Source organism: Empidonax traillii, unplaced genomic scaffold (genome assembly GCF_003031625.1).
Source record: "Empidonax traillii isolate 1590-97213 ecotype Southwest subspecies unplaced genomic scaffold, ASM303162v1 scaffold756:size664756, whole genome shotgun sequence".
NCBI lineage: Eukaryota > Metazoa > Chordata > Aves > Passeriformes > Tyrannidae > Empidonax > Empidonax traillii.
The window spans coordinates 174,952-201,089 of NW_020955949.1; the positions used below are offsets into that span (position 1 = coordinate 174,952).

The 26,138-nt window shown below is 42.3% G+C and overlaps 1 protein-coding gene across 1 annotated transcript in view; it reads left to right on the plus strand.

Moving 5' to 3' along the window:
• Positions 1–1,175: 1,175 nt before the first annotated feature.
• The window catches only part of DCHS2 (dachsous cadherin-related 2), a 107,646-nt gene continuing 82,683 nt past the window's right edge, over positions 1,176–26,138 (plus strand). Inside the window, exon 1 of the mRNA XM_027900931.1 lies at positions 1,176–3,005. Within this exon, the coding sequence (XP_027756732.1) occupies positions 1,176–3,005 (1,830 nt within the window). The remainder of the gene's footprint in view (positions 3,006–26,138) is intronic.

A 26,138-nucleotide genomic window follows, 5' to 3' on the forward strand; every position in this document is an offset into this window, starting at 1 on the left:
AAGACTTCTAGACTTACTTTAGAACCTAGTTTTCCCTTTTACCTGCATATGTGGGACTGTTAGGACCTAACAGTGTTGGAAAAAACATTCTCTTCCCCTTCTCCTCTCCATACATCAAGAGCTGTTACAGCAACTTTTCTCCCTCCTCAGGGAATATTCTGGCAATGGTGTGCCTGGGTAGCTCTTCCACAATTTGAAAAAGTGGCAAAGAGTAAAACAGTTGCCCTCTCAAAAGTGCCCCTTCATAAGAGAGGACTAAGCTACAGTAACTTCTCTTGCTACTTTATTGTCTTTGCCCTGATTTCACTTGTCTGTCCTAGAATGAATTTACGTTTCTCTGACCAGCTGCTAGACTTGCCAGAAAGGTGAAATTAAGTTTGTGAAGGATCGGTGAGAGCACCAAGAGACCAATAACCATTGAAGTATTGTACTTAGCTTTCATGGAAGGATGAATGGTTGCTACATAGCATTTATATGATGCTGTTTGTTCTCAGTGTCCTTGAAGAAACACTAGTTCATTTTTAGACCATTCCGAGTTACATATGGGAGTCAGAAGAGTGGTAAAGGAAAGATGTTCTGGTCTTGCTGGAGCTAGTGGAAGTTTCTACTTAAAACTTACTTCTGGTAAATGCTTCACTGAGTGCTATAGCTGAGTGCTATACACTGACCTAGTGCTAGGGTAACAAGCAAGGAAAACAAGGACCAGAATATTAAGGCGAGAAAAATCCTTGCTGAATTATCCGTTTATCCTCGTAGATTTCTGTTTTATTTAAATTCTCGTCTTTCACGAGGCATGCCTCTGCACCTAGAGGCAGCCCGTGCGCAAGAGGCTTTCCCCCATCAGCAGGAAGCCAGCTGATTTCCCGAGGAATCAGTTTCAGCGAAGACCTCTCCGGATTCTGGGGGGCACCGCCGCGCCACCCCGGCCCAGCGCGACATGTCCGTGCGCTGGGGACGCCAGGCCCCCCGGGCGCTGGGTGGGCGGGCGGGGCGGGGGCTGCGCGGGGCGGTGGCGACGGGGAGCTGCTCTACCGCCCCCTCGCACAGGCTCGTCCTTCCCATCACCCGCGGCGGCGTTCGGGAGTTTCTCCCGCGGCGGCGAGGCGAAGGCACCTGCCCGGCGGTGGCGGCGAGCAGCAGGGCGCAGCCTGCCCGCGATGCCGGCTTAGCGGAGCATGGCGAGGCGGCTGCGGGGCAGCAGGTGCCGGGGCGGGCGAGGCGGCGCTCTCTCGACGGGACCTACCAGGGCGCTGGCGCTGCTGGTGCCGCTGTGGCTGTGCGCGGCGGGCGGCGGTGCCGCGCCGGTGTATAACCTTAGCCTGGCTGTGGACGAGGGGCTGCCGGCCGAGACGCTGGTGGGGGACATCCGTGCGGGGCTGCCGGCGGGCTCGGAGCCGCCGGGGGGCTTTTTGCTGTCGGAGGGGAGCGGCGAGTCGGCAGTGCTAGCGGACTTCCACGTCCAGCCGGAGACGGGCATCATCCGCACGGCGCGGAGGCTGGACCGAGAGCGCCGTGCGCGCTACAGCTTTGCGGCGGCCACGCTGCGCGGCGAGGTGGTGCAGGTGGAGATCTCGGTCACCGACGTGAATGACCACCCGCCGCGCTTCCCGGCGGACAGCCTGCAGCTCAACGTCTCCGAGCTCAGCCCGCCCGGCACCGCCTTCCGCCTCCCGGCTGCCCGCGACCCCGACGCCGGCCGCTTCGGCACGCAGGGATACGCGCTGCTGGAGGAGGGCGGCGCGGCGGGAGAGCCGCCTCTCTTCCAGCTGCGTTACGGGCGGCCGGAGCCCCTGGAGCTGGTGCTGCTGCGGCGGCTGGACCGCGAAAGGGCAGAGGCGCACCGGCTGGTGGTGGAGGCGTGGGACGGCGGTAGCCCGCGGCGCCGCGGCCGCCTGCGGGTGTCGGTGCGGGTGCTGGACGAGAACGACAACGCGCCCACTTTCAGCCGTGGCGAGTACCGAGCGCGGCTGCGGGAAGACGCGCCACCGGGCACCGCCGTCTGCCGCCTGCGGGCCACCGACCCCGACCTGGGCGCCAACGGCGAGGTGCGGTACGCCATCAATCGCCGGCAGAGCGACCCCGACGGCTACTTCGCGGTGGAGGAGCGCAGCGGCGTCCTGCGCCTCCGCCGCCCGCTGGACCGCGAGGCGCGGGCCCTGCACCGCCTGGTCGTGGAGGCGCGGGACGGCGGCGCCGAGCCCGAGGTCTCCAGCGTCCTCGTCTCCGTGGCCGTGCTGGACGTGAACGACAACCGCCCCGCCATCCACCTGCTCTACCTCACCGAGAGCGGCGGCCCGAGGGTCTCCGAAGGGGCGCGGCCCGGCGACTACGTGGCCCGAGTCTCCGTCTCGGACGCCGACGAGGGCGGCGAGGAGGAGGAAGGCGCGGAAGGCGGCGGTGGCATCGCGATGGCCCTGCTGGGCGGCGACGGCGCCTTCGCGCTGCGGGCGGCCGGGGCCGGCGTCTTCTTCCTCTGCGTGGCGGGGCCGCTGGACCGCGAGAGCCGCGACCTCTACGAGCTGCGGCTGGTGGCCACGGACGGCGGCGCGCCGCCGCTCTCCGTCGAGGAGCCGCTGCTGCTGCGCGTCGCCGACCTCAACGACGAGGCTCCCTCCTTCCCGCAGCCCCACTACCGCGCCGCCGTCTCAGAGGCCGCCTCGCCCGGCACGGCCGTGCTCCGCCTGAGCGCGTCGGACGCGGACGAGCCGGGCTCTCCCAACGCCGAGGTGCGGTACTCGCTGGAGGGCGACCCGGCGGCGCTGGCGCTGCTGCGCATCGACGCGCGGAGCGGCGCCGTCAGCACGCGCGCGCGCCTGGACCGCGAGCGGCAGGCGGCGCTGGAGCTGCGCGTGGTGGCGCGCGACGGCGGCGTGCCGGCTCGCGCCGCCGCGTGCCGCCTCAGCGTGCGCGTGGAGGACGCCAACGACAACGAGCCCCGGTTCGAGCGGCCCGTGTACCGCGCGCGCCTCCCCGAGCACGCGCCGCCCGGCCGCCGCCTCGTGCAGGTGAGCCGCGCGCGCCCGGCCCCGCCCCGCCCCGCCCCGCGCGGGGTCCCTCAGGAACGTGAGCCTTGTCCCGTAACACACTTTGTAGCGCGGGCGATGAGCGCAGGAGCTCGGGTCTGCAGAGAGAACCGAGTGTCAGCTCCGCTTAAACCCCAGAGGGGGAGTTAAAACAGCCTGTGATGCTTCTGAGGGCTTGGGGTGGTCCTTAGGGGAAAGCCGGTAGGACCCATCTCCGAGGGTAAGCGTGACTCAGACTGAAACAGAGAGGAGGGCAGGCAGAGGGACCTGAAATTAAAAAGCGCTTCAGGGGATTGGTAATGTATCCCGAGCTCTCTGCTGAGGAGGATGATCAACTCACCCTGCCTTCACAGAAACTGATTAATGCTAATAGAGAAAAGTGTTATGCCTGTCCATAAAACCCCCTTTATTATTTGCAAGTGAGGTTGAATGAAGGCTTTGGAGAGCCAGGGGTTGCCAAAGAGCCCTTTTGCTTTTAGCTTGTAATGACATTTCAGAATTTATGCCTTTGAACTGAACAAAGACTTCTCCATCAGGAGAAAATTCACAGCAGTTGATCCTGGGTGAATGTAGACATGTTTCTGAGTTTGTGCAGAACTCACGTGAATTTGGGGAAAATGTAATTAAAGAGGAGACCTAGGGAGAGCTGCAATGTGTTTGATGAGAAATCATTCTGTCTTTATCTCCGGGTACCCTCATTAATTAATTTTTCAAATCAGGAGTAATTGATGATTTTTTGGGTCCAACAGTAGTTTAATTGCACAAAAACCATTTTCCTCTCTGTCATTTTTTTTTCTCTTTCTAATTGCACTTTGAACTCAAAAAGTACCCAATTTGCACAGCCCTAATAAAAACTGATCTGTAAAAAAATTTGGAAAGGTTGAGCTCATGGAGCTTTTCGTTTTGTATCCCAAACAAAAAAGAAAATCCCATCACTGCCCTTTTTTTTTTTTTTTTCCTCCAACCCCATGCGGGAAAAACAAACAAATAAACAAACAAAAAACCCAACAACAACAAAACCCCCATCCTGAACCAGTGTCCTCAGGAAAGCCCTGAAGAAAGTTAATAACGTGATTTTACAAGTTCTCCTCTCCCGGAAGGTTGGAGCGAGGGGAGCTGCGGCAGCCCGGGTCTCTGCCCCTGGGCGCGGACGTCCGTGGTGCTGAAAAGCAGCGGCGAATGGGAAGCCGTCGGGGTGCATCGCCCCAGCCTGATACCGCCCCTGGAGCCGGTCAATAACGTGGTTTTTTTGCTCTTGATTTAATCAGAGAAAAGCTTCCTGAAGGATTCCTGAACATTTTAAAGAAAATAACCTGTGATTGTGGTTTTATTATTTTTTTTTCCTGCTATGTTTTGATGTATTAGTAGTGCAGATTTTCTAGGGCCGCAGGGGTCATGTTACTGTGGCTGTCATCCGTGGTGTACTGAATTTTGCAAGTGTCACCATGCTGCCATAATCCTGTTTAGAAAGGAGAACTAAATAGTTACACCCTCGTGGCTGAGTGATCAAACCTGGGATATTAAAGCCAAAGGTGAGACATGAGGGATATGCTCAGGTGGAACAGCAGATGAGCATCCCATGGACTGCCTGGGAACGAAGCTGTTACTACTTACAGGTGAATCCAGGATCATCATAGCCATGTCCAAGTTTCATACCACGTTGTATAGCAGGCTTAAGCTTTAAACATACCCACCTTTTAAAATTATCCTCGAACCTCTTCCTCCCATTTTCCTTCTACTCAAAGACTGTGAGCAGGAAGGGCTATCATGAAGCAGGCAGCTTTGTTTATGTTGCTCTAGAAGTAGCAGTGAGTGATAGGAATGTAGAAAATAAGTTTTGGGTTGGCCAAGCTGTTTTTCAGGATTTGTGGTACGAGTGCTGTCTCTAAGTGGGCTGTTGAACTTCAGAGCTAGCAGGAAAAAGAGGTAACCGTGGACTCTGTTATTGCTGCTCCTGGAGAACTGGAAACAAACCAAGATACTGAAGGAGGCTACTCATGTCATAGCTTCCTCTGCTCCTCAACCTGGAGGTTGTGATAAACATTTGTTTTACGTTTAGATTACAATTGTAGTCTCTAGAAGTCTTCTAAACCTTCTAGTCTTTTCCCTCTGCAAGCAGAGGGTCTCTTGCATTACTGAAGTCTTGTTCATTAGAAACCACAGCTTGAGGACCAACTGGTGACAAACTATCACCTCGTACACTGAGTGTCTAGAGCCTTCTGCCTTAGCGCTTTGCTGTACCTCTGTCTAGCCACTAAATAACTGGACAGTTTATTCCCTTATGTTCTTGACTGCGTGTTGATTAATGGGACATTCATTTCCTTCTGGGAAATCTTTTACTTCTGCTGTGATTATTTAGATTATCTTCATTTTCCCTACTCTCCACAAATGTGGCCTGTAATATGAGCAAGACTTATGAAATGGATCAACTTGAATATGAGTCTGTGTTTTACTGGTTTCTCCTAGTCTTTAGGAATTTAGTGATTAGGAGACTTAACTGTGCACTTAAAGGACATAGTTTTCAGTATCTTCTGGAAATACTGCTTTATTCCAGGAAGATGTATGGGCTTTTCCTTGTAGACAAAAGGCTCTTCCTTGCAGTGCAGATTGACCAGTAAGGGAGAATCCACATCCTGAAAAATAACTGGAATGTGTTTGCGTCAGCTAATATAAGAAAGAAATGTGGCAATGGGTTTGCCCTGGACTGAATCTCTGTGGTAGATAACAAAGGTGGAGATCAGAAATCTGAGTAGACAAAAGAGATAAAATTTAAATGAAGAAAAGGGAAAATCAGTGGGAAAATAATGGGTTATCAGACATCAGAAAGTAGAGCAAAGGTATGCAGTGAAAGATGTAAGAGGAATTTTGAAGTCGTTAACAGCCTTTATCTCATTTTTGCCCATTTTTGTATACTGAACTTCTGGCTTGTTACCAGTTGTTATAGACACACCTTTGTTAAAATTTAAGCATTGCTGATGAGATGATTAAAAAGAAGCAAACCAAAAAAAGGTACAAGGAGGAAAAGGTGTACACAATTGGAGATAAATTGTAGACCAAGGCAATTTGCAGTAACAAAAGTGGAAGTGGCAGAATCATTCTTGGTGTGATGTGATGTCTGCAGACGTTTTAGTAACATTTTGATATTTGCAGATGCATCAAAATCCTGATTTCTTCATGTAGAGGTACTGCATCTTAATTTTGAGTGGTCACTGGCCTTAGGGATGGCATTGATTATTCAATTATTCTGATGCACTTTCAGCATAATATGAACCTGTTTACGTGAAGACCTTCAGCATGGCCTAGAAATGGAATAAGGTGCAGGAATGAGTGAGAGCATATTGGGCTTTCTCCTGTTTTTCTTCTCATATCTTTCATCCCATTCTCAAGGACCAATGTGATTACAAACGTCTATGACTGTTGAGTGATGGTGATGATAATATTCTATTTCTGCACTGCTGGCAACGTTAGGTAGGTTTAGTATCTGTGATGTATACCCCTCTGATGACTGCACTTCTGTGGCCTAAAAGTATGGGGTGTGACAAAGTGTCTCTCTTCTGAGCCATTCACTTAATCTTAATATGAATGAATTAAGGAATAAAGCTTTGCCGTAGAGTAACAGGGGTTTAATTCTGACAACGAATTTTATTTTCAAGCTTTTTTAGGTGACTGCAATGCTTCTCAATACTCCCTGTTATGATTCTCTGAATTATAGTACTGTGTTGTTTGTCAGGATTTTTAGTCTTCTAATGGCCAGTCTCTTCGCGAACGAAGAACCGGGGAAGGTCTTTCCACCTTCCAGCCTGCGCATTGGATTTTTTAGGTGAGACACAGTGTGCGCGGAACTGAGCCCACCCTTTAATCCTGAGGTTCATCTGCCGGGGCCAAGCACGCTTGGACGGTGGCAGCGAGGTCCTCAGGACGTAGATGGATTGCCTTACAGGGCTAACAAGCTCCATCTGCCCGGGGAGGGGCCCCGACCAGGAATCGAACCCGGGTCCCTGCAGTTTAGTCTTCTAGTTGAAGTGGCAATATTCTCTCTGAGCAGGCTAAAACTTCATCTAAAGGGAAATCGGCACATCAGGTTGGCACCAGTTTCCCTTGTGTTTTACCTTGGGGTGGAAGCACCACACTGAGTTTTGTATCCTCCATGGACTCCTGCATAAAAGAGTATTTTCCTTATTGGGCTGTGCAAAGCTTATAGTTAAAGATTTGGTGACAGAGGCAGCTCTCAGCTCAACTCGTATTTGGAACTTAATGAAGATGTTTATTTTGTGTTATACAGCACAGTACATTCTGTATATGTTTGGGGCTTATAGGTTAAACTTTCTTCCACTACTGGGGTGTTCTGGGTACTGTGTGGCGTAAATGTCGTTCACTTTATACAGCACATGCATTCTTACTAAAAGTCTAACAAGTTACATACCTGTAATTGCATCTTGAAGAGAACATTAATTGTCATGAATTACTGACAGTCACGTCAGTAGATTTTTAGTAAATGTATTTTCTTTTATTGTTTGTTAGGAAATTCGTGTTTATTTGCTTTAGAGTCATCTCTGAAAGAGCAGAGGAAGAGAAAAAACATATGTTATCTGGCAAATGATAGAGACCCATATGCATTCCACTGTTATGACAGCTTACACTTTTCTGGTCCATTAAGGAGGCTGTTTCAACTCCCTGGTTAGAGTTCCTCCATTCCTTTTATTTAAAAATAACAGACTTTCTGATACTGAGATTGTGGGAGGTTTGTAAATGCAATGACAGCAAAGGAAGATTTTGTTTAAAGCTCTTAAAGCTAATCTAGATGTACCAGAAATTCTGGGATAATAAACCTGTGGGATTTTAGAAAATCGTATTTAAAGGTATATTATATGTAAGAAGAATGCATGGGTTTTGAAGATTTTTAAGTGCTTAGTATATTTGAGAGTTGTTCATGCTTACTTGAAGTGCACATTTCCAAGAGGTACTTGAAGAATGAGAGACTTCTAAAACAAACATTATATCATGCATCTTCTTCTATTTTTTTTGTCTGCCTTCTGCAAAATTAAAAAGGACAAAGAGGACAAAAAGGGATGGAGGTTACATTCCTGCTTTGAGGGATGGAGACTTAGAGACTGTAATCTGTCACGGAGACACTAAGCAGGTTGCAGCATTGGCTGCAAACTGCATTTTTCTTCTTTTTCTTTCTCTGAATGTTGAAACAAGGAGCTAAAAGGAAAGTCCTTTCCATGATGGTTTTGGTTCTGGATCATTTAATCCGCACTGCAATTACTGAAAGCAGAAATGAAGCCAGCAAACTAGGCTCAGGTAAGTTATAAAGAGCTATAAAATCCAACTCATCCTAGTTAGAGATGGAGCAATAAGAAGCTAGAAGAGATCATGCCATGCATTCCTCTGCTTCTTGAGCTTTGCAGGTCTAATTTTGACTCCATTCAATTTCAAGAAGTCAGCAGCAGAAAAGACAGATTTTGTTTGTTGACTTTAAATGCCACTGTGTTTTAAAACTAATACAATTGACAACAGGAAGACCAAACACCAGACTGAACTACAATAACAACAGAGAAATTTGTCATCTAACCTATACTTGCTGGACTTCTGAAGGGCAGACTTCAGCCTATTGAGGACGATGACTTGGAGAGTACCTTGAGAAACAACCCTTAAAAACAAAGGGGTCCAGGGAGGATGGACAGATTTCAAGAAAGAAGCCTTGAAGGCGCAGAAACAGGCCATCCCGATGTGCCAAAAGATGAGCAGGTGGGGAAGACAACCAGCCTGGTTGAACAGGGAGTTTTTGCAGGAACTCGGGGAAAAAAAGAGGGTGCATCACCTTTGTAAAAAGGGATGGGCAACTCAAGAAGTGTTTAAGGATGTCATTAGGTCATGCAGAAAGAAAATTAGAAAGGCAAAAGCTCAATTAAAACTTAATTTGGCCACTTCTATAAAGGATAATAAAAACTGTTTTTATAAATACATTATTAGCAAAAGGAGGGGCAAGGAAAACTTCAGTTTTTTATTGAATGCAGGCAGGGGGAATGTAGTTACCAAAGATGAGGAAAAGGTTGAGGTACTTAGCATCTTATTGATGATCTGGATGAGGGGATCAAGTCTACCATTAGCAAATTTGCAGATGACACCAAGTTGAGGGGGAATGCTAGTCTGCTGGAGGGTAGGAGGGCTATGCAGGGGGACCTGGACAGGCTGGATAGATGAGCCAAATCTGGTGGTATAGGGTTCAAGAAGGCCAAGTGCTGGGTCCTGCACTTTGGCCACAACAACCTCCTGCAGCACTACAAGTTGAGCAAGCAGCCAGGCAGAAAGAGACCTGGGGGCACTGACTGACAGCAAGCTGAACATGAGCCAGCAGTGTGCCCAGGTGGCCAAGAAGGCCAATGGCATCCTGGCCTGCATCAAGAACAGTGTGGCCAGCAGGACCAAGGAAGTGATCTTTCCCCTGTACTCAGGGCTGGTGAGGCCGCACCTTGAGTATTGTGTCCAGTTCTGGGCCCCTCAGGTCAGGAAGGATATTGAGGTGCTGGAGCGGGTCCAGAGAAGAGCAACGAGGCTGGGGAAGGGACTTGAGCACAAGTCCTATGAGGAGAGGCTGAGGGAGTTGGGACTGTTTAGCCTGGAGAGGAGGAGGCAGCTCAGGGGTTACCTCATCACTCTCTACAGCTACCTGAAAGGAGGTTGTAGCCAGGTGGGGGTTGGTCTCTTCTCCCAGGCAACTTGTAATAGGACAAGAAGACATAGTCTTAAGCTGCACCAGGGGACGTTTAGATTGGACATAAGGAAGAATTTCTTCATAGAAAGCATGATTAGACATTGGAATGCACTGCCTGAGGAAATGGTGGAGTCACAGTTCCTGGAGGTAAGAAGACAATGGATGTGGCATTCAGTGCCATGGTCTAGTTGACATGGCGGTATTGAGGCATGGGTTGGACTCGATGATTTCAGAGGTCTTTTCCAACATAGCTGATTCTGTGATTCTGTGAAATGTTGAAGGCTTGTGTGTGACTAAGTCTGAAGTTGGCGCATACTTTAGTCTATAGTTCTGTTAAGAAAAGAAGGATATATGATAAAGGCATTCTTGTTAGAGAAATTAGATGTATCCCTAGCTTTGGGGCAGTGGAAGAGGAGTAATGATATTAAATAGTCTTAATCCTAGACTTTATATTGCAGAGATCTCTGTATTAAAATATTAGCTTTTAGACTACTCAGAGCACCAGTGGCAAACATAGAGTTCTTGAATACATTTGGCTTCTAAGTTTGTAGGCTTTTATGCAAAATAACGAATAAACTTTCAGTTAAATGTTCAGCATGAGTTCATTGACAGCTGCTGACCTTCTGGAGTAATCATTGGGAACTACCTTTTTAGATGGAAACGGAGGGGTTTTGCTGGTGTTCACCTTTATACAAAGACCTGACATCAGCAGTTATCTTGTAATACTCTCAAGCAAATAGTTAATAGGCTGTAAATGGCTGGGTATGGCCTGTCTGTCCATTTATCAAGCACTGATGTCAGTTTATCATCCATATAGATTTTCGTAAATTGCTACATCAGCAGAAGGCTTAGTCTTTCCTGGAAGGCTTAAAGTACTGGGAAACAGATGAGTTAGGAATCTCTTAAATTCCATTTTACAATGCAAACAGATTGACACACAGCAGAATGAGAATTATTTTGCTTCACAGCTCAGTTCATTCTTGAAAATAAACTTCTAATTGGATGCTGAAAAAAAAATCAGTGATTTCCAGAGTCTGCATTTCTCTTTTAAAATGCATGAGTTTGATTTAGAACCTGGTCAGAAGCTTTATGAGCTTCAGTGTCCATGTAGAAAGCTTGGGGAAACTTGTTCTGCATTACATTAATGACAAAGTTTGTGTGAACAATCCCTACTCCACACTGAGTGTCAAACACTAAATAATGTGAACACTGCAGTAGTGAGCAGTGGGGCTCTTTCTCCAGCTGATTATTCAAATCCTGCTGCAGGTGTCAACAGTATGGAAACAGAGATACCAGCTGACAAAACACTTGGAGGACAATATCACACAGCTCATTTCGTACAGATGTTCTGTGTAAGAGTCAGTGTGTGGATTGGGCCAATATCCCATTTAGCCCCATATTCTTCTTATAGACACTAAAAGCATGCACCCTGGACGAGTGTAAAAATAGGGCAAACATATGTGAATTTTTCCCTCATGGATTCTTAGTGTTCAACTGTTTTCAGCTCAAGGACATCCCAAGCAAGATAGTTTCTATGTATTTGTAACCCTGAATGATTTTTTCATCTGTGAAAATTACCTAGCCCTCAAGTCAGCTTTTCTAAAGTATCATCAGCCCCCATATGCTGTGGCAGTGGGTGTGCCAATCAGCTACCTGTTCCATGAGAAATCACACCTTTGCTTTCAACCTGGAGACAAAGAGAATGGTCGGTCCCAAATACCCATGATTTCACCCTTCCGTTCTATCACCTCTCCATCTCATTTCCAGTACTCGTTAGCTGAAAAAAAATTAGCATTTGGCCAGCACCCACTCTTGAATGACAAATGCTGAAATGTGCCACTGATGAAAATATAAAATGAAGCCTTGTTTACAAAGGTAATGTAGTAGAAGCAAGTTCCCATTTTATAGAATTAATAAAAACGAGTGCCCTTGGTCTCAGTCTATGATGAAAGCTTACTAATATGTATAAAAAGGCACTTCTTTCAGGAGGAGTAATGAATTTTTAAAATAATACTTATAAATCACAGTTCATTCAGTTCATTCTAAGCTGTTTGAGACAACTCTATGAGAAGCTGTAAAAAGTCATTAATTTCATTGGCACTTAGGTGAAATCATTCTACTCTGGTGAATTTTGAATTGCAAGGGATTTACATCCTTCCTGAAGAACATGTCCAGTGGTGGTGTATTTAGCATTGCAACAGAAGAGGTGCAGATACTTATCAACTTTTTGTACTAAACTACTCTGCTATTTAAATTTTTGTATATAATTTTATATTATATAGAGTAATATATATAGCAGTATTTTATATTTTATATAATAATAGTAGCTGATTAAACAGTTGTGTCCTGTCTAACACATACATGACCAAATGTAGTAACTGTAAGCATTTACAGTAATTACTAATGCACTCTAATGCAGAAGGGATATTTGCAAGTATGCAGGTATGCATAGCTGGCCAGCTATGTCGGATATAAAATATCTGCCAAGTCCTTTTGATAATTACTTGGTTAGGTTTTTTAGGGTACATGCAGGAACAATGTACTAAAGTAGGTGGATTAGTGACGAAATTGTGTTTTGTATTGTCAGTTCTTATTCCTCACTCAGTCCCAATTGAATCAAATAGTGTAAAGAAAGTTTTAGCTAGGCTTTCTTTGTGTGGGTGAACTTGACAGTACAACCCAGAGCTTCACTCTTCATGGTAGCATCTGACAGTGAGAGTTAGCAGAACGTGTTTTAAGGGACGATGCTTGTGTTGCAATTCTTTTTTGTGCCTGTTTCCTCATTTCCACAAGCTTCCCGTTGATACTTGGGTTACTCTAGATGGATCAAATCTATGGATTTTGAAGTGCTTTGTTTAGAAGTGGGTTTTATTCTGTAACTGCAAGTACAACATTAGAGACACAGCTCTAGATTCCCTCTCTTCCTGTCCTTTGCACTAAATGAAAACAACCATTACATTTATGCCAGACTTTACTAGCTCCATTTCCTGCTGGATATGACTTAAAATAAAAATCAGGATACTGTCATGCCTATTTACTTGTGCTCACAGGCTGCACTGTTTTAAGCATAAACTGTTGCGGTACTGACATTATTTGCTGTAATAAAAGCAAATGTACTAACTTCCAGCCCTGACAGATGTCTCAGTCTCCTGCATTGACCTTGTGTAAAGTGTTTTTGTCTCCCCTTCCCCCTCCCTCTCCCTGTTCCTAGCTACTTCCCTCATGCAGAGAATTAGGTTGTCATGCTTATGTCTGCTCCATTTCCACTGGCTTGTGCCTACATCTGGTCCTGGGGAAGGGGTAACAGGAAGGGCAGTTTTTTAACTGATGTCTGACTACACATATGTGAGACAAACAACTTGTTTATGCCCTTTTTTTTTTGAACAGTTATAAACAAACACATATGGTTTAATGCAGTGTCCAAGGAACTGGATGTATCTTACCAGTTGAATTTTGAACTCATATTCAGACATAGCAGAGTAATGATTTACCAAAGCCTTTCCTTCCACATGTTCTTCTGTGGTGTGGCACTGATAACTGACCTATCATTTGTATTAAACTATATTTTCTCAAAGGCTGTTACCAGTCACAGATATATTGATACCTTTATCTCTGCTTCTCTACACCCATAGGGTTACGTCTTAACATTCTCCATAGCTACATAAACACCTAATTATTTTTACTTAAGGGTACTTCATTAATCGTTTGTTAGACTATTCCCTTGGACATGTATCCAGTTTGATTCTGTAAGAAATCCCAACATTTTGATTAATTAGATAATTTTATATACACAGTTTGCTACTTTTGTCACTATAATGCTTAATGACATTTCTGTAGGGATCGATGTGCACTTATATAGGCATGGACTCAAACAGGCATGTCTGTTATCCTCTTCTGAGAAGATTTTCAGTTGTCTTAAGATGCCCCCAAATGGGGAATAATCTCTTTGAGAGAAGGATTATCCCTTTGTTAATGCTTATGCCATACATTGGACCATAAGTGCATGCTGTGTAAATAGGGGTTTTTGGCGTACTGTTAGAAAATACTTTAATCTCAAGAATGTACCAGCATGGAATTTAAACTTTTGAATTTGAGGGGACGGAAGCAGTAACCTTAATGTAACAACTCAGCGCTTGCTCAGTTTTCAACAGGTTGGTTCCTGGTTTGAGCGTTTTGTGTACTGTACTGTTACTCTTGCTCGTTAAGATATCCAGTAGGCCTCAATTTTACAGCATTTTGAGAAATTAAATCACTGAAAGCACTTCAAATTTCTTGGGGTTTGCTATGCTTACACTTGTAGTTTTCTAGGGACGCTCTGGGGTAGCTTTTTAGGCACCAATGATACAAAGGGTCAGTTGGTGTCTGAAGCCTCATCAGGGGCTCCAGCTGCAGCCGGAGTCTCCAGCTCATGGTGCAAAAAAAAAGGACGGAGCAAAAATTGCTCAAATTGAAGATTTTATTATGGATTTTAAAAATTACAAAACCTGGTAATTCCTGCCTCTGCCTTCTCTTTTCTGTAGGTCTGTAGTAATACAGTACAACATCATCACGCCAGTTGATGGCTGCACAAGTTGTGATGCAGTGGGGAGAACTGGGAGTGCCTTTACAAAATAAGCTTTTGTTGTACAAGCATACAGGGAGCTTAGAAACGTAAGCTCTAATGAAATCAGCCTCAACTTGTTCTTTGAGGGGATTTCAGGTTTTCTGCATTTTGAAAATCCAAGCTAACTTCATGTGTGTCTGTGGGTTTCTGAGGGGAGAGAGTGCTGTATACGCGTGACACTGTAGGAGCAAAGGGATGAAACACATTCTAATACAAATGTGACCTGCTTTCCCAGAGCACAGAACTTCTTCTCAGTGTAACACATTTTAAAATATGTGCTGCCATCATTAGTTGTAGTAGAATAATTATTTTCCCCAAAAGTTTAATTTGAAAACAAAGTCACAACTCAGAAAATTATTTTTCCTTTAGTTTTAGATTTGTATAACTTTTAAAGGACCTAAGAGAGAGCATTCTGGTTTTAAAAAGAAAGAAAAATGGCAGCCTCCCATATATTTGGCCCTTCTTGTTTTGCTTGTTTGTTTCCTCCCTTTTGTTACTATTAAAGTAAAACTCCATATCCTGGAATTTGTTCCTTTTATTTTTTTAGCTGTCTTTGAAGTTGATGACTTTAGCAATAATTTTGGCAGTGGTACAGTCTTATAATGATTTTGCTCTGTTACCAGGCTGCTTTTGTGTTCTCTTTGCATTGATAAAAGCCAAACCCCAAGTCTCTTAGGGTTGTAATATTCAATTAAAGAAGTAAACGTTCGTGGAACTAATAAATATATTTTTTTTAAATTTTAATCTCCATTTGTGTCTGTGTCTGAGGAGGGAGAAAGACCTGACAGCTGAAACACACTGCTTGAAAGGCTGACTGCTTTTAATTTTCAGAAATGTTTCTCCGAAGGGAGGACCCACGCCAATATTTGGGAGTTAGACCAGAACATGTGTTGCATTTCCAGAACCCTGTGGTTATGGGACACAAGTTATCCTTCAGTTTCAAAACCTTTGTTGTTACAATGCCGTGTTCAGAAATCTCCAAGACACATAAATGTCTTCTATGTCTATTATGTCTTGTTGGAGGCCACTTAAAGTGTACTTTTTGAGACTTTCATTTTATGCTATGCCATTATTCTTGCTAATTGCTCCTAGTGGAAACCATGTTTTAGGCCTGTGAGCATGCACTAAATCTTAGTAATTTTTCCTAGAAAGTGTGGATGGAAGTTAGAAACATTGGTAGGGATTATCAGGTGCAAATCTCAGGACCCACCATCCACCACTAAGGGCTCCCAGTGACTACACCTCCCCTACCACGCATTTCTGGGAAGTGTATCAGAACTACTGTGCCTTCTGGAATGTACAGTCAGGCAGGTGTTTTCATCAAGTCTCTGGCTCTAGCCAGACCACTGGATCTCTCTGTCCCATCATCTATACTCAGTATTTTCCAAATGGAAACTGACAAGTTATTTGCAGAGGAATGTCAATACTTATCTGGTAATATCTCACCTAAATCAGTTTACCTGTCTTTTAGGCTGGATCACTTTGAGTTATAGTCATCCATGTTTCTGAGTGTTTTTCTCCTCTCAGTTTCCAATGAATAAATTCCCAGCTCACAGCAAAAATATTAGTTATATTAGATATGTAATTTCATGTTTTGTCATCCAATATTAATTATGTCATTTGTCTAGTTCTTCTGTATAAAGATACTATTGATCTCCTATATTGGCAGTGCTTTCTACTTTCAAGAACTGTTATTTAAGTGCTTATGATCTGGGTTTTTTTCTGGTTAATTAACAGACTTAACAAGCTGGTTATCAATACAACCAACACATTCATTACTTCTCTTTTTCAAGACATCTGGTTTTCACTTCTTCTTTACCTAGTTTCTTACCATATGATTCTCTTAGTAACAGCTGGATTGTCTGTACTACAAATGTAAAGAAATGTGATTTCTGTGGATTGCTTTACTAAATCGAGATCAACTTACTTGTGTATTTATCACATAAACTTTGATACACAGAGTAACTGTTGTTTATTCCTCCATTTAATTTAAACTTAAAGGATAAATACATGCTCTAAAGTATTCATGTCAAATGACTTTTTCATTTTCATTGGTTTGTGAGTCTTTTAGAAGTTAAAGCTCCTCATAAAGAAATGACTCCTGGTGATATTCTTTCTCCAAGCATACTGTAATTCTCTCTGTTTATCTGCAAGTCTAGCCCTAGGGCCAAGGAGACCTATAGCGGATACCCAGCTTTATTCCCTGTAATGCTGGGGAAAAAATTCCACCAAACAGCATATCCTCTGAACATTAGCTCAACACTTTGCAGCTGTTAAAATCTCATCTTCTTACTCTGAGGACTAACCATCTATGTTTCTCTTGGCTCACAGACCTGCATGTGAATTCATTGTGTTTGGTTTTGTTTTTTTTTTTAATAATATGCGGGTTAGATGGGGCTGATGATAGAGTTCTTCCTCCTCCTCTGGTGGGACATTTCACTGGCTTATGTGTTAGGGATTTATTTCGTTAGGCTGTTCATTCTCTAAGCCCCTGGAATCTGAATCTCTGTGGGGTCTCTAAGCACCTTCTGGAGTTACCATAAATCTTTCAAGTCACTGTTGAGATTCAACCCAGCTCCTCTTGGCTTCTGCATCTTCCGGCTTTTCTTCATAACAAAGCTTTTCTGACATTTTGTTCTCATGTGAATCTTATGTGTCTCCAACTAAATAAGACCACATCTTCTTTCTGCTCTCTGAAAATTACTAAGATTGCCCCCTATGTAGTCTCTTCTTTCAAATCTTTTTATGTTTGTGTTTTATCTGCTCAGTGAAGTTTACTTACGTGGATATTGTTCGCTCTCTCCTCTTACTCCTTTGTGAACAAACAGGGTAAAACCCTTACCTGACTTTAAACAGCCTAACCCTATGAACCAATTGTTGTTCTTTATGGCTAGTCGTTCTGTCTGGTTGGAGTGGTAGGGTTGGAAGTGTATGAGAGTTAATCAATGAAAAAACCCAATATGTATAAAATAATTTCCAAATGTCAGACAAAGTTCATGAGTCGTTTACAGGGAAGATTCCTGAACTGTCACACTGAGTGTGGATATTCTCACCATGCAATATTAAAACTGCTTTTCTTGAGTGGAATTGTTAATGATGCCTTCAGAGAGCCTCAAGAGGCAGACAACTGTCATATTCCTCATCCTACTTTTAAAGATGCTCTGAAAATTTGGGATCTCTGAATATTTAGAATATGTGTATTCCCTTTTAAAATTAATATTCATTGGATTAAAAAAGATGCATCCCTATAAGTGAAAGATAGGAGACTGTGGAGAATAAACATCTCAGTCCTATTTCTCTTGCATCTGTGACGTTCTTAAGCATAAGATCTTTTGTGTTTATAATTCAGCCTACTTTTGTTTATAACTTTGCTGCTGCATGTATGAAATGGGAGAAAAGAAGACAAAAGTAATTAAAGTACTGATGGGAGATAAAAACAGTTGTAAGGTATAAGGAGAAGGCAGACCAATAGAGACTGAGATGAGACTGGAATATTAAGCTGCTGTCAGCAGTAGCAAGGGAAAAAAAAAAAGGCATTTTGTCATTATTGTGACTTGGTGGTTGGAAGAGAAAGATGAGCAGAGCCGAAGAGAACATGATGAATTGTCTCTGAAAAGAGTCCTGAAGAGTGTTTAGATTTCTGTGAGTTGTATTGCACGTGTAATATGATTACTGTCCTTAAAATACTTGAAAGGTAAAAAGGAAGAATTTTAGTTTGGGAATGAATGCTGTTGTGAGAGTGCCACCTGGTTGATAGGACTGAAGCAGAGTTCTAGAAACTGTCAGAAATTCAATTAAGCTTTCAGAGCAAAAGGATGTATCAGTTTTCCTTTTGTATTTAATTGAACACTATCACAGTGAAGGACACTCACCCAGCACATCTGTGTTATGAAGTTAAGGATTTGTGCAAACGGTTTTAACAATGGCATGAAGCTACATATGCTTAGCATTAAATATACTGGTCTCCAGACTGATCCACAGAAACACTCTTTTAGGTGTGAGACAGGAACTTACCATCAGTTGCAGCAGCATTTTTTGGAGACAGTTGGAGTTACAGGCACTTTGCGTGCTCGATATGTTCTCGTCATTTAACACACAATAATGTAAGAGTCGAGGTACATGAGGCTTCTGTTTGATACAGATTTTCTCTGTGTATCAAACTGTGATCTAAAAACAATTCCTGCAGTGGATGGGGAAAAGGACACTAACAAATTTCTGGGGAGAGATTTCCTTTATATCATGACAATAGTAAATACTTTTGTTGTAAACCATAGAAGGGGACATGCCTATAAAGTGATAACCAGGCTGGATTGTTTTTGTTTCTGGCTGTAAAAAAGTCCATTTCCTAAGCTAATTGGTAAGCTGCTAGCCCCCTTTAATGACATATACACGTGGAATAATTTTTTGTCTTTAGGTATCTGAATGCTTTTTAACAAGTAAACAGTGATTTGTCCTTTCAGTATTCTTTTCATATTCTTTTGCAGCAATAAAGTGGTAATGTTACTTCTTCTCCTTTAAAATATAATGAAAATGGGATTCCATCCGATACAGAAGTATAAGCTGAGTTCTAGTTATTTAGCTACTCTTGTATAAAATGTGAGCTTCAAGAACACTTTTTTTTTTCCATAGAACTGCTCTAGAATTATTCATCTCACAGGATTAGTTCACATCCTCTTCATATGTACAGTCACTGTAAATCTTAGAAATTGTAATTTAGTAAATAGATTTAGATATTAGTGACATTATGTGTATTTGTGACAATTCCAGGAGGATTTTATGTCTTCAGAGAATTACTAGCTGTAATTGCATTGATAACCTCTAGCTGTGGCACCAGTAATATGGACAATCTTTATGTGATATTCTAACATTAATTTGATAGAGCCGTCTTTAATTTGCTCTTTCAAACTGTGTGTTTTGGGGTAGTTTATCAATATAAAGTAACTCCAGTGCCATTAGTCAGAAGTTCTTTCAGGTGGATTTTTTTGGATCATCAATATGGTTTTGACATTTAGACCAGCAGCACAAAATAAGTAGTAGCAGGATTAGGCTATTATTGATATCTTCTCTGGTTCAAATCCCCAGAGATGTGACTTCTGTTAGCTCTTTTATCACACTTATTCTGGTTCAGTGCTTTAGATCTTATCCTGCCATGTCTGAGCTGAAAGATTAACACAGGCTTCCAGTTAGGATGAACCTGAAATTTAATTGCCTTTTTCTATTTCAAATTGAATATGAAATTAACAAGGTGCTGTAGGCTGAATGAAACATGGACATCCTTTGGAAATAAATCAAATTTTTTATCCTTAAGAAAAGCAAAGAAATTACTAAAGTAAATGTTCTCTCTCTCTTTGTTTTTCTCCCCCCCCCCCATCACAGTTTTTAATTCACTCATAAAGGGACTGAGAGAGAAATCAAGTTCCAATTTCCCTTTTTTCTGTAAAGGGGTGGGTGTGTGATATCTGTAAGTGAAGCTTTTCCTAATCGTTAAAACCAGACACAGTTTAGAATGTATTTTCCACAATCACAGCTGTAGACTTGTGCTTGGAAAACATTTCAAGTCTTGAAAGTGTTCTTAATCAGTGTGATATTATTCTAGTGAGATGCTGTAGCATGCCAGGATGTTTCCTAGGGAACTGATGACAAGAAAACCAGAACATGGAATTCATTTTGTGGAAATAAGACCTAAGAGGGGAAAGTTGAGTCCTGGACAGTAAAGCAAGGTTCTCTTTCATAAAGGAGTGGTTACTGTGAAATTTCAGTTTTCTTTGTACTCCCACCATTTCATTGCTGTTGGTTTATTTCCCCCAGAGGCCTCTTTAATACTGAAAGCCTGACTTAATTATCTTGAATTAATTAGTTCAATATAAAGCAGAGAACACTCAGTGTCAGTGGCTCACTTGTGAGGGAGCTGGGGTGAAGTTGTAGAAATGGGTATAAAAATGTGAAAGTCTTCACAAATGCTTCTGCAGGAGCACTTGCAGGGAATGGTCATGAGTTACTTCAGAGACTAATGGCTTTGTCCAGGTGTTAACAATCGAAAGAGGGACAATTTCAGCTGCATTTCCTGTAGTGGGATATAACACTTAAGGCAGTTAATTGCCTAATAGATTTCTAATAATTTCTGCAGGGCAGATTATTAATGCATTCATTCCCATTCCCTAGAAATTTCACTTGTCCAGCATTTAATGTGCCTCTTGCCTTCACTTGCCACTTAGTGGAGTATTATATCACTGACCTGTTTACTATGTGTTAGTCTTTCCTTGGTTAGTACGTGTTGTGAGCAGGAAAAATGGATTACTGGAAACTTAGTCCTGTGTGTTGCAATTAAAACCTTAATAAGTTTAGGCAGAATCTTGAATGGCTGTTGAACATAAAGCTTTCCATTTTGGTAGTTGTATGTGGGAAGTCTTTATTATTTTCAGATATTTGAAGGTCTCACAGACTGTGTTTTCCTTTGACAAGGATAACGTTTTTGTGAACTCTGCTTGACTATAGAGTTCATGCTGTTGTTCCCTGCAATTAGAAATGGATGAGTTTAAGAAGTTAACAGTAGATGTCTTTGTCACCTTTTTGTCTTTATGCATTTTGTTAGAATATGAAAGGTATTATTAAGCTACTGAGATGTGGTGTGTGCCCAATTTAAAGTCCCCAGGTTAAACTGTAGAGATCATTAGGAGAATGTGTTACTGTTAGCCTGCTACCACATGGAAGTAATCAATTATTCTACCACCCACAAGCTTTATTATTTAATTGGAAAGTTCCCCTTTACATATAAATATCAGGTTGTGGTGAGCTTTCACAGCAAAAGTGAGGTATTTTTAACATTTTAGTGGAGGTAGTACCTAGGAAACTTCCAGAAGTCCAGCAGATGCTTGAAACAGATCTTTTACTGAATTTTAGATATCAGTCTTTTTCATAGCACTTGTGCAAAAAGATGCACTGAATTTTCTTGGTGGCACTGATGCTTGTAATAAAGGGAATAAAAAATAATAATTAGGTACTTTTCCACTCCTGCCTATGCCAGTCCAGCTCTACACAATGACTAGCCTCATGTAAAGCTTTTGTCTAAACTCGGCAATACAGCACATGGAGCGTGCTCAGGTTACGGAGGCTCTTCTGCAGCTGTGCTTTCGGGTAAGCTGGTATTACTGAGCAGTGAGCAGCTTGACTGATAGTGCTTAAATCAGGGGAGTGCTTAAAGAATGAGGGGGAGGGTTCTTTTCTAGCAGTCATCTCCACAAACTACAAAATCTTGTTTCATCTGTATTTTTAATATTTTATCAAGGTATCTAATATTTCTATCCTAGACCAGGTGACTGGTTTATTTTTCTTATTTGATTTGTAACAGAAGTTGTTTCAGCTTCTTAATCTGTCCTGTACAGTCTGTCTGGACAGATGCTTTCCTCCTGAAGTCCCTTGTACAGAACACATGTATTGTTGCATTGTGCTTTATCCTATGAAACTCTTCATGTTGTAAGCAATAGCATAGTACACCGACAGATATACGGACTTTGAAGACTGATTATGTATAAGTATACAAAGAGACTTAAGTTACATGGGGTTTCTTTGCAATTGTTCATGGTAACCTTTTGCATTATAATATTTATCAGCTCAATAGAATGATGTTAGAATTTGTCATAGCATGAACCAGGATGGTGATTTGTTCTGTGTGCTGCTAAAAACTTGCTCATATGAGAACATGCTTTTAATAATGCAAGTGGATTTTGTTTGTCAGCAGCATTTGGGTTTGCATGCTTTAACAGTAAGGAACACTTTAGTAGCATCAACGTGACAAATGCAGAACATTTAGTCCTATCATGAGGCATTTTTTATGTCTGGCAGCATTTTTTTTTTCTAATTAAGTCAATGAAAGACCTATTTCTGGTTGTTTTGGGTGTTTTTTGTTGGTGGGTTGTTTTTTTGTTTGGTTGGTTGGTTTTTGGTTTTGTTTTTTGTGTCTTTCTGCTGGGAGGTTTGTAAATCTCAAAGTCTTGCCCCAGATAGTGGTCAGTCTGTTTCATTCCTGTGGGAAATTGCTGACATGTATTGGCAAACTTTTACAAACTTCGAAGTTTAGTCTATTAACTGTCAGGCTTCTCTGGTTCTGCCAATGGTATTATATATTTATTTCAAAAGGTATATTTTTTCTCCTGTATTCCTGGCCATGATGATTCTTTAGTTCTAGTTCAGTAATTGTGCAGTTTAGTATGTAGTTCTATTTCTGAATTCCATGTCCATTCAAGATGAAAGCTTTCACTGGTAAAAATAGGGTGAAAAGAAGCACTCAGGGATAGTTTTTCAGACATTTTTTATTCTTACTGCCATTGTTCTTGATTTTCTTTTTTGGTACTACCTGACTTGAAAAGAGGCAAGTGTCTTCTTTTGAAGGTGTTGTTTACCCTTGTTGGGCAGTGGTGTCCAAAGTTTTAGAGTAAAAGAAAAAATACATCTTTCAGTCTATTCCTATCTTAAGTGCTTGAAAATTTCCAATACCCAGGGCTTTATTACTAAGTACCTATAATTATGTGGTCACTTAGCCTGTAAGTATAAAGAGGAAGGGAAGTTTTAGTTTTGTAGCCATGTGTCCTCTGATGTCTGTTATAATAATGCTACTGTTTATTCAGAGCTAGCTTTGGATATTTGACTTGTATAACGATTCAAGCTATCTCATTGACCACGGTGTTACCAGCCATGAAGAACAGCAAAAGTCAGTGTGCTTGGCCCTGCCATTTAGATTTCCATTTGTTTCTCCAACTTGACTGGGGTATTTTCCTTAGTATTATAGTATAAATTCTTTATAGTTGTGAATTATCTTTCTGAGGTTTTCCACTTTATAATTGTTGCTACTGTGCATTTTTCCTCTACATTTCTGTGATGTTCTGAGGAGCATCACAATTTTGAACAAGCTTCGATTCACTGCAGTCTGTCTTTAGATACATCTATAAATGAAGAGCCACTTGATTTCACAGATAGTCCAGGGATATTTAAGATAAGGTTTAAATTGTTTGGTAGCAATATTTCATCAGGTATTAAAAAACTTTGGGATATTATTTTGACAGTAATTGTCAAATTTCCAGGTGTCCCTACTGCAGAAAAATTCCAGCACAGCTGTGTAGATAGCCTACATACCTCTGAGATACAGTTCATCAACAATTGTCCTAAAACAAATTTAAAGCTGCACATTTTATACCTCCAGAATGACTGTGGGCAGTGTTTTGTTACAGAATGAAATTTGCTTTCTTCCAGAGCTGTGCAGCTGTAGTGTGTCCAAGTGCCTTCATCTGAGGAGCTACAGAACCAACAGGTCAGGTCCTGTCACAACACAGAAACAAGCACCCGCTCTTCTTTGTAAAATGATACTGACTCCTCACTGTGAAATCAGGGCTCAGAGCAGAGTGAAAAATTTAGCAGCTGCTTTCAGTTTCTCTTGATAAGGGGCTCACATGCTTCCATGACACTTGTGTTCATGGTCTTTAGGATGCAAGAAACCTGACTGCTTGAAAAATATTCTCATTCCTTCCACTTGCCTGGATATTACTCTGTTTCCATGGCTACTTATCCTCAACTGTGACTGTAGATGAGTAGGTGTGAGTAGACTTGTTTTCACAAGCAACTTTGTTCTGGAGGCTACATCACAAAAGCATGAAGAAAACTCTACTGGGCAGAACTTGAAATAAACCATAAAAAGTATTTTTACTATGCTGGCACTAGATGCATGGCAGATGTAGTTACAGTAAAGGAGTTTTGTATGCATTATCTTCTGGAACAAAAGAAGACAGTGTAGCTGACCTGATGCTTATTGGGTGTTGAGAGTCTTTATGGAGCAGTGCTCTGGAATCACCTCCTTATTCAGACCCTTGGACTTGAGGCTTGGCACTGCCAGATGACATAGGCAAAGAATTTATTAAAGTGTGAAATGAGGCAATACTGTGTAACTTTAATTACTGAAGAAGGAACATAATCTAATTTATAAAACTCTTCAGTGTACTGGGCTTTTGTTACTGTAAGAAAAAAATCTATTTTTCTTAAGCATATTGAATAATGATATTATACAAATACTATTTCCGTAATACATTCTTCTGTGATTTTCATTTAGTTGCGTAACTGCGAAGCTTGTTGAAATGGCCATATTGAAAAGATATGCTTTGACCTTCTGTGTAGTGAAGTATTGTCTTAAAAAGCTTTAAGATCTCCTCATAACTACGTTCAGTAGTGTTTGAAAGTGAAGAGGTTTTTATGTCTGTTAGTAAGAATACATGAACTTAATAGATAGAATAGTATAAATAGTGTTGAAAATGTGACAGTGCTCCTCCACTTCCTCAAAATTGCATCAGATCTCCTTCCTATAATGGATGTCAGCAATGTGTTTTCTTTCAGCCCCAAATAATAGTAATTCTTTTGCTGTAATTTCCCTTCAGTGATTCTGTTCTTTCCTTTCCCTCTCCTTGTTTATGTACCTGTCTTATCACCAAGAGTCCCTCAGATTCTCCAGAGTCTGCCAATGCATCTGAGACCCTCCACCCTTGTGATGTGGGACCTCATTGAACTGCAGTTGAAAATTCTTCCCACTTCAGTGTTCATTGCTTTGTTGAGAAGAAGGGAAGTTCTGTAGTCATCCAGAATAAACTTAATTTTGTGGAAGGGAAGGACATCTGTCTCATTCACAAACTAGTGGTGCCTTTGGCCACAGTGCTTGTTTGCCTAAGGGAACACAGATATATTTCTTTCTGCTTTCTTTTGATGTTGCTGACCAAATAGAGCTTATTTGAGGGTGAGGGGCATTTTCGTTTATCTGTTACTGTCAGAGGAGTAGTTTAGGAAAATGGTTTTGCCTTCTGTTTTGATAAGTCTAAGATTTGTTGCTCTCCTCATTCCTTCTGGAAATGATCTGTACATTTTTTCGTGTTCATCGTGGAAACGAGTTTGAAACATGAAACCAGTGGAACAGAACTCGAAACCAATGATTCTGTCACTTTTGAAAAGCAGTTTCCTCCATAGGTGAGACATTTCCAATGAAGAAGTCTAAAGATAAGGATGGGAGCCTTGAATTTGACCTGTTATTTAATGGAGAGTTAGTCAGAGAAGAATAGACAGAGAGGAGATGTACTGAGTGACTGTGGCTGCTGAGCAACTGCCGTGCTGTCTTTCAGTTTGGTAGGAGTCTTTTCCAGGATTTGTGGTGTGTTCAGTTATCTGCTCCATTGCAGTCAAAGTTGTGAGGCCTAAAGGTGAAAGAACTTGTGATCATTGTGATTTAAGTCCAGCTGTGGCAGGAACAGAACCCTGTGAGCTCTTCTGGCCTTCTGAGTGTTTGGGAAGAATGATAAATTCAGATGATTACCAAAATGGGTAGCTTAATGTTCTGTAGGGAAATTACATTGGATATGGGTGATAGTTGAAAGATGGTAGGGTGTTTTAACAATTCTTCTTTGTCATTAGCATCACCTTAGGATTGCCAGGGTTCAATCAGCTATCTAGTATCCACTAGATATCTTACATCTGTATAGCTGGGAAATAGTGCTCTTGTACATGATAGCAGAGAGGGATGTTAGCAGTACATAATCATATTTGATTTTCCCCCAGTGTTTTGGGTAAGGAAGAGCCAGGAATATTTTACGATTTTCTGAAAAGAGCTGTGAAACCAGCTCAGCACAAGGCCCGTAACCCCTGAGAGGCGTTTATGGCACTAACATCCCCAGCTGGGAGGAATCCCACTTCTTGGCAGTTCCTGTGTAGACTTTGCGGCATTTCTTGTCAAGTGCCTTATTTGGCTTACTCAGGAATTAGGAATTTA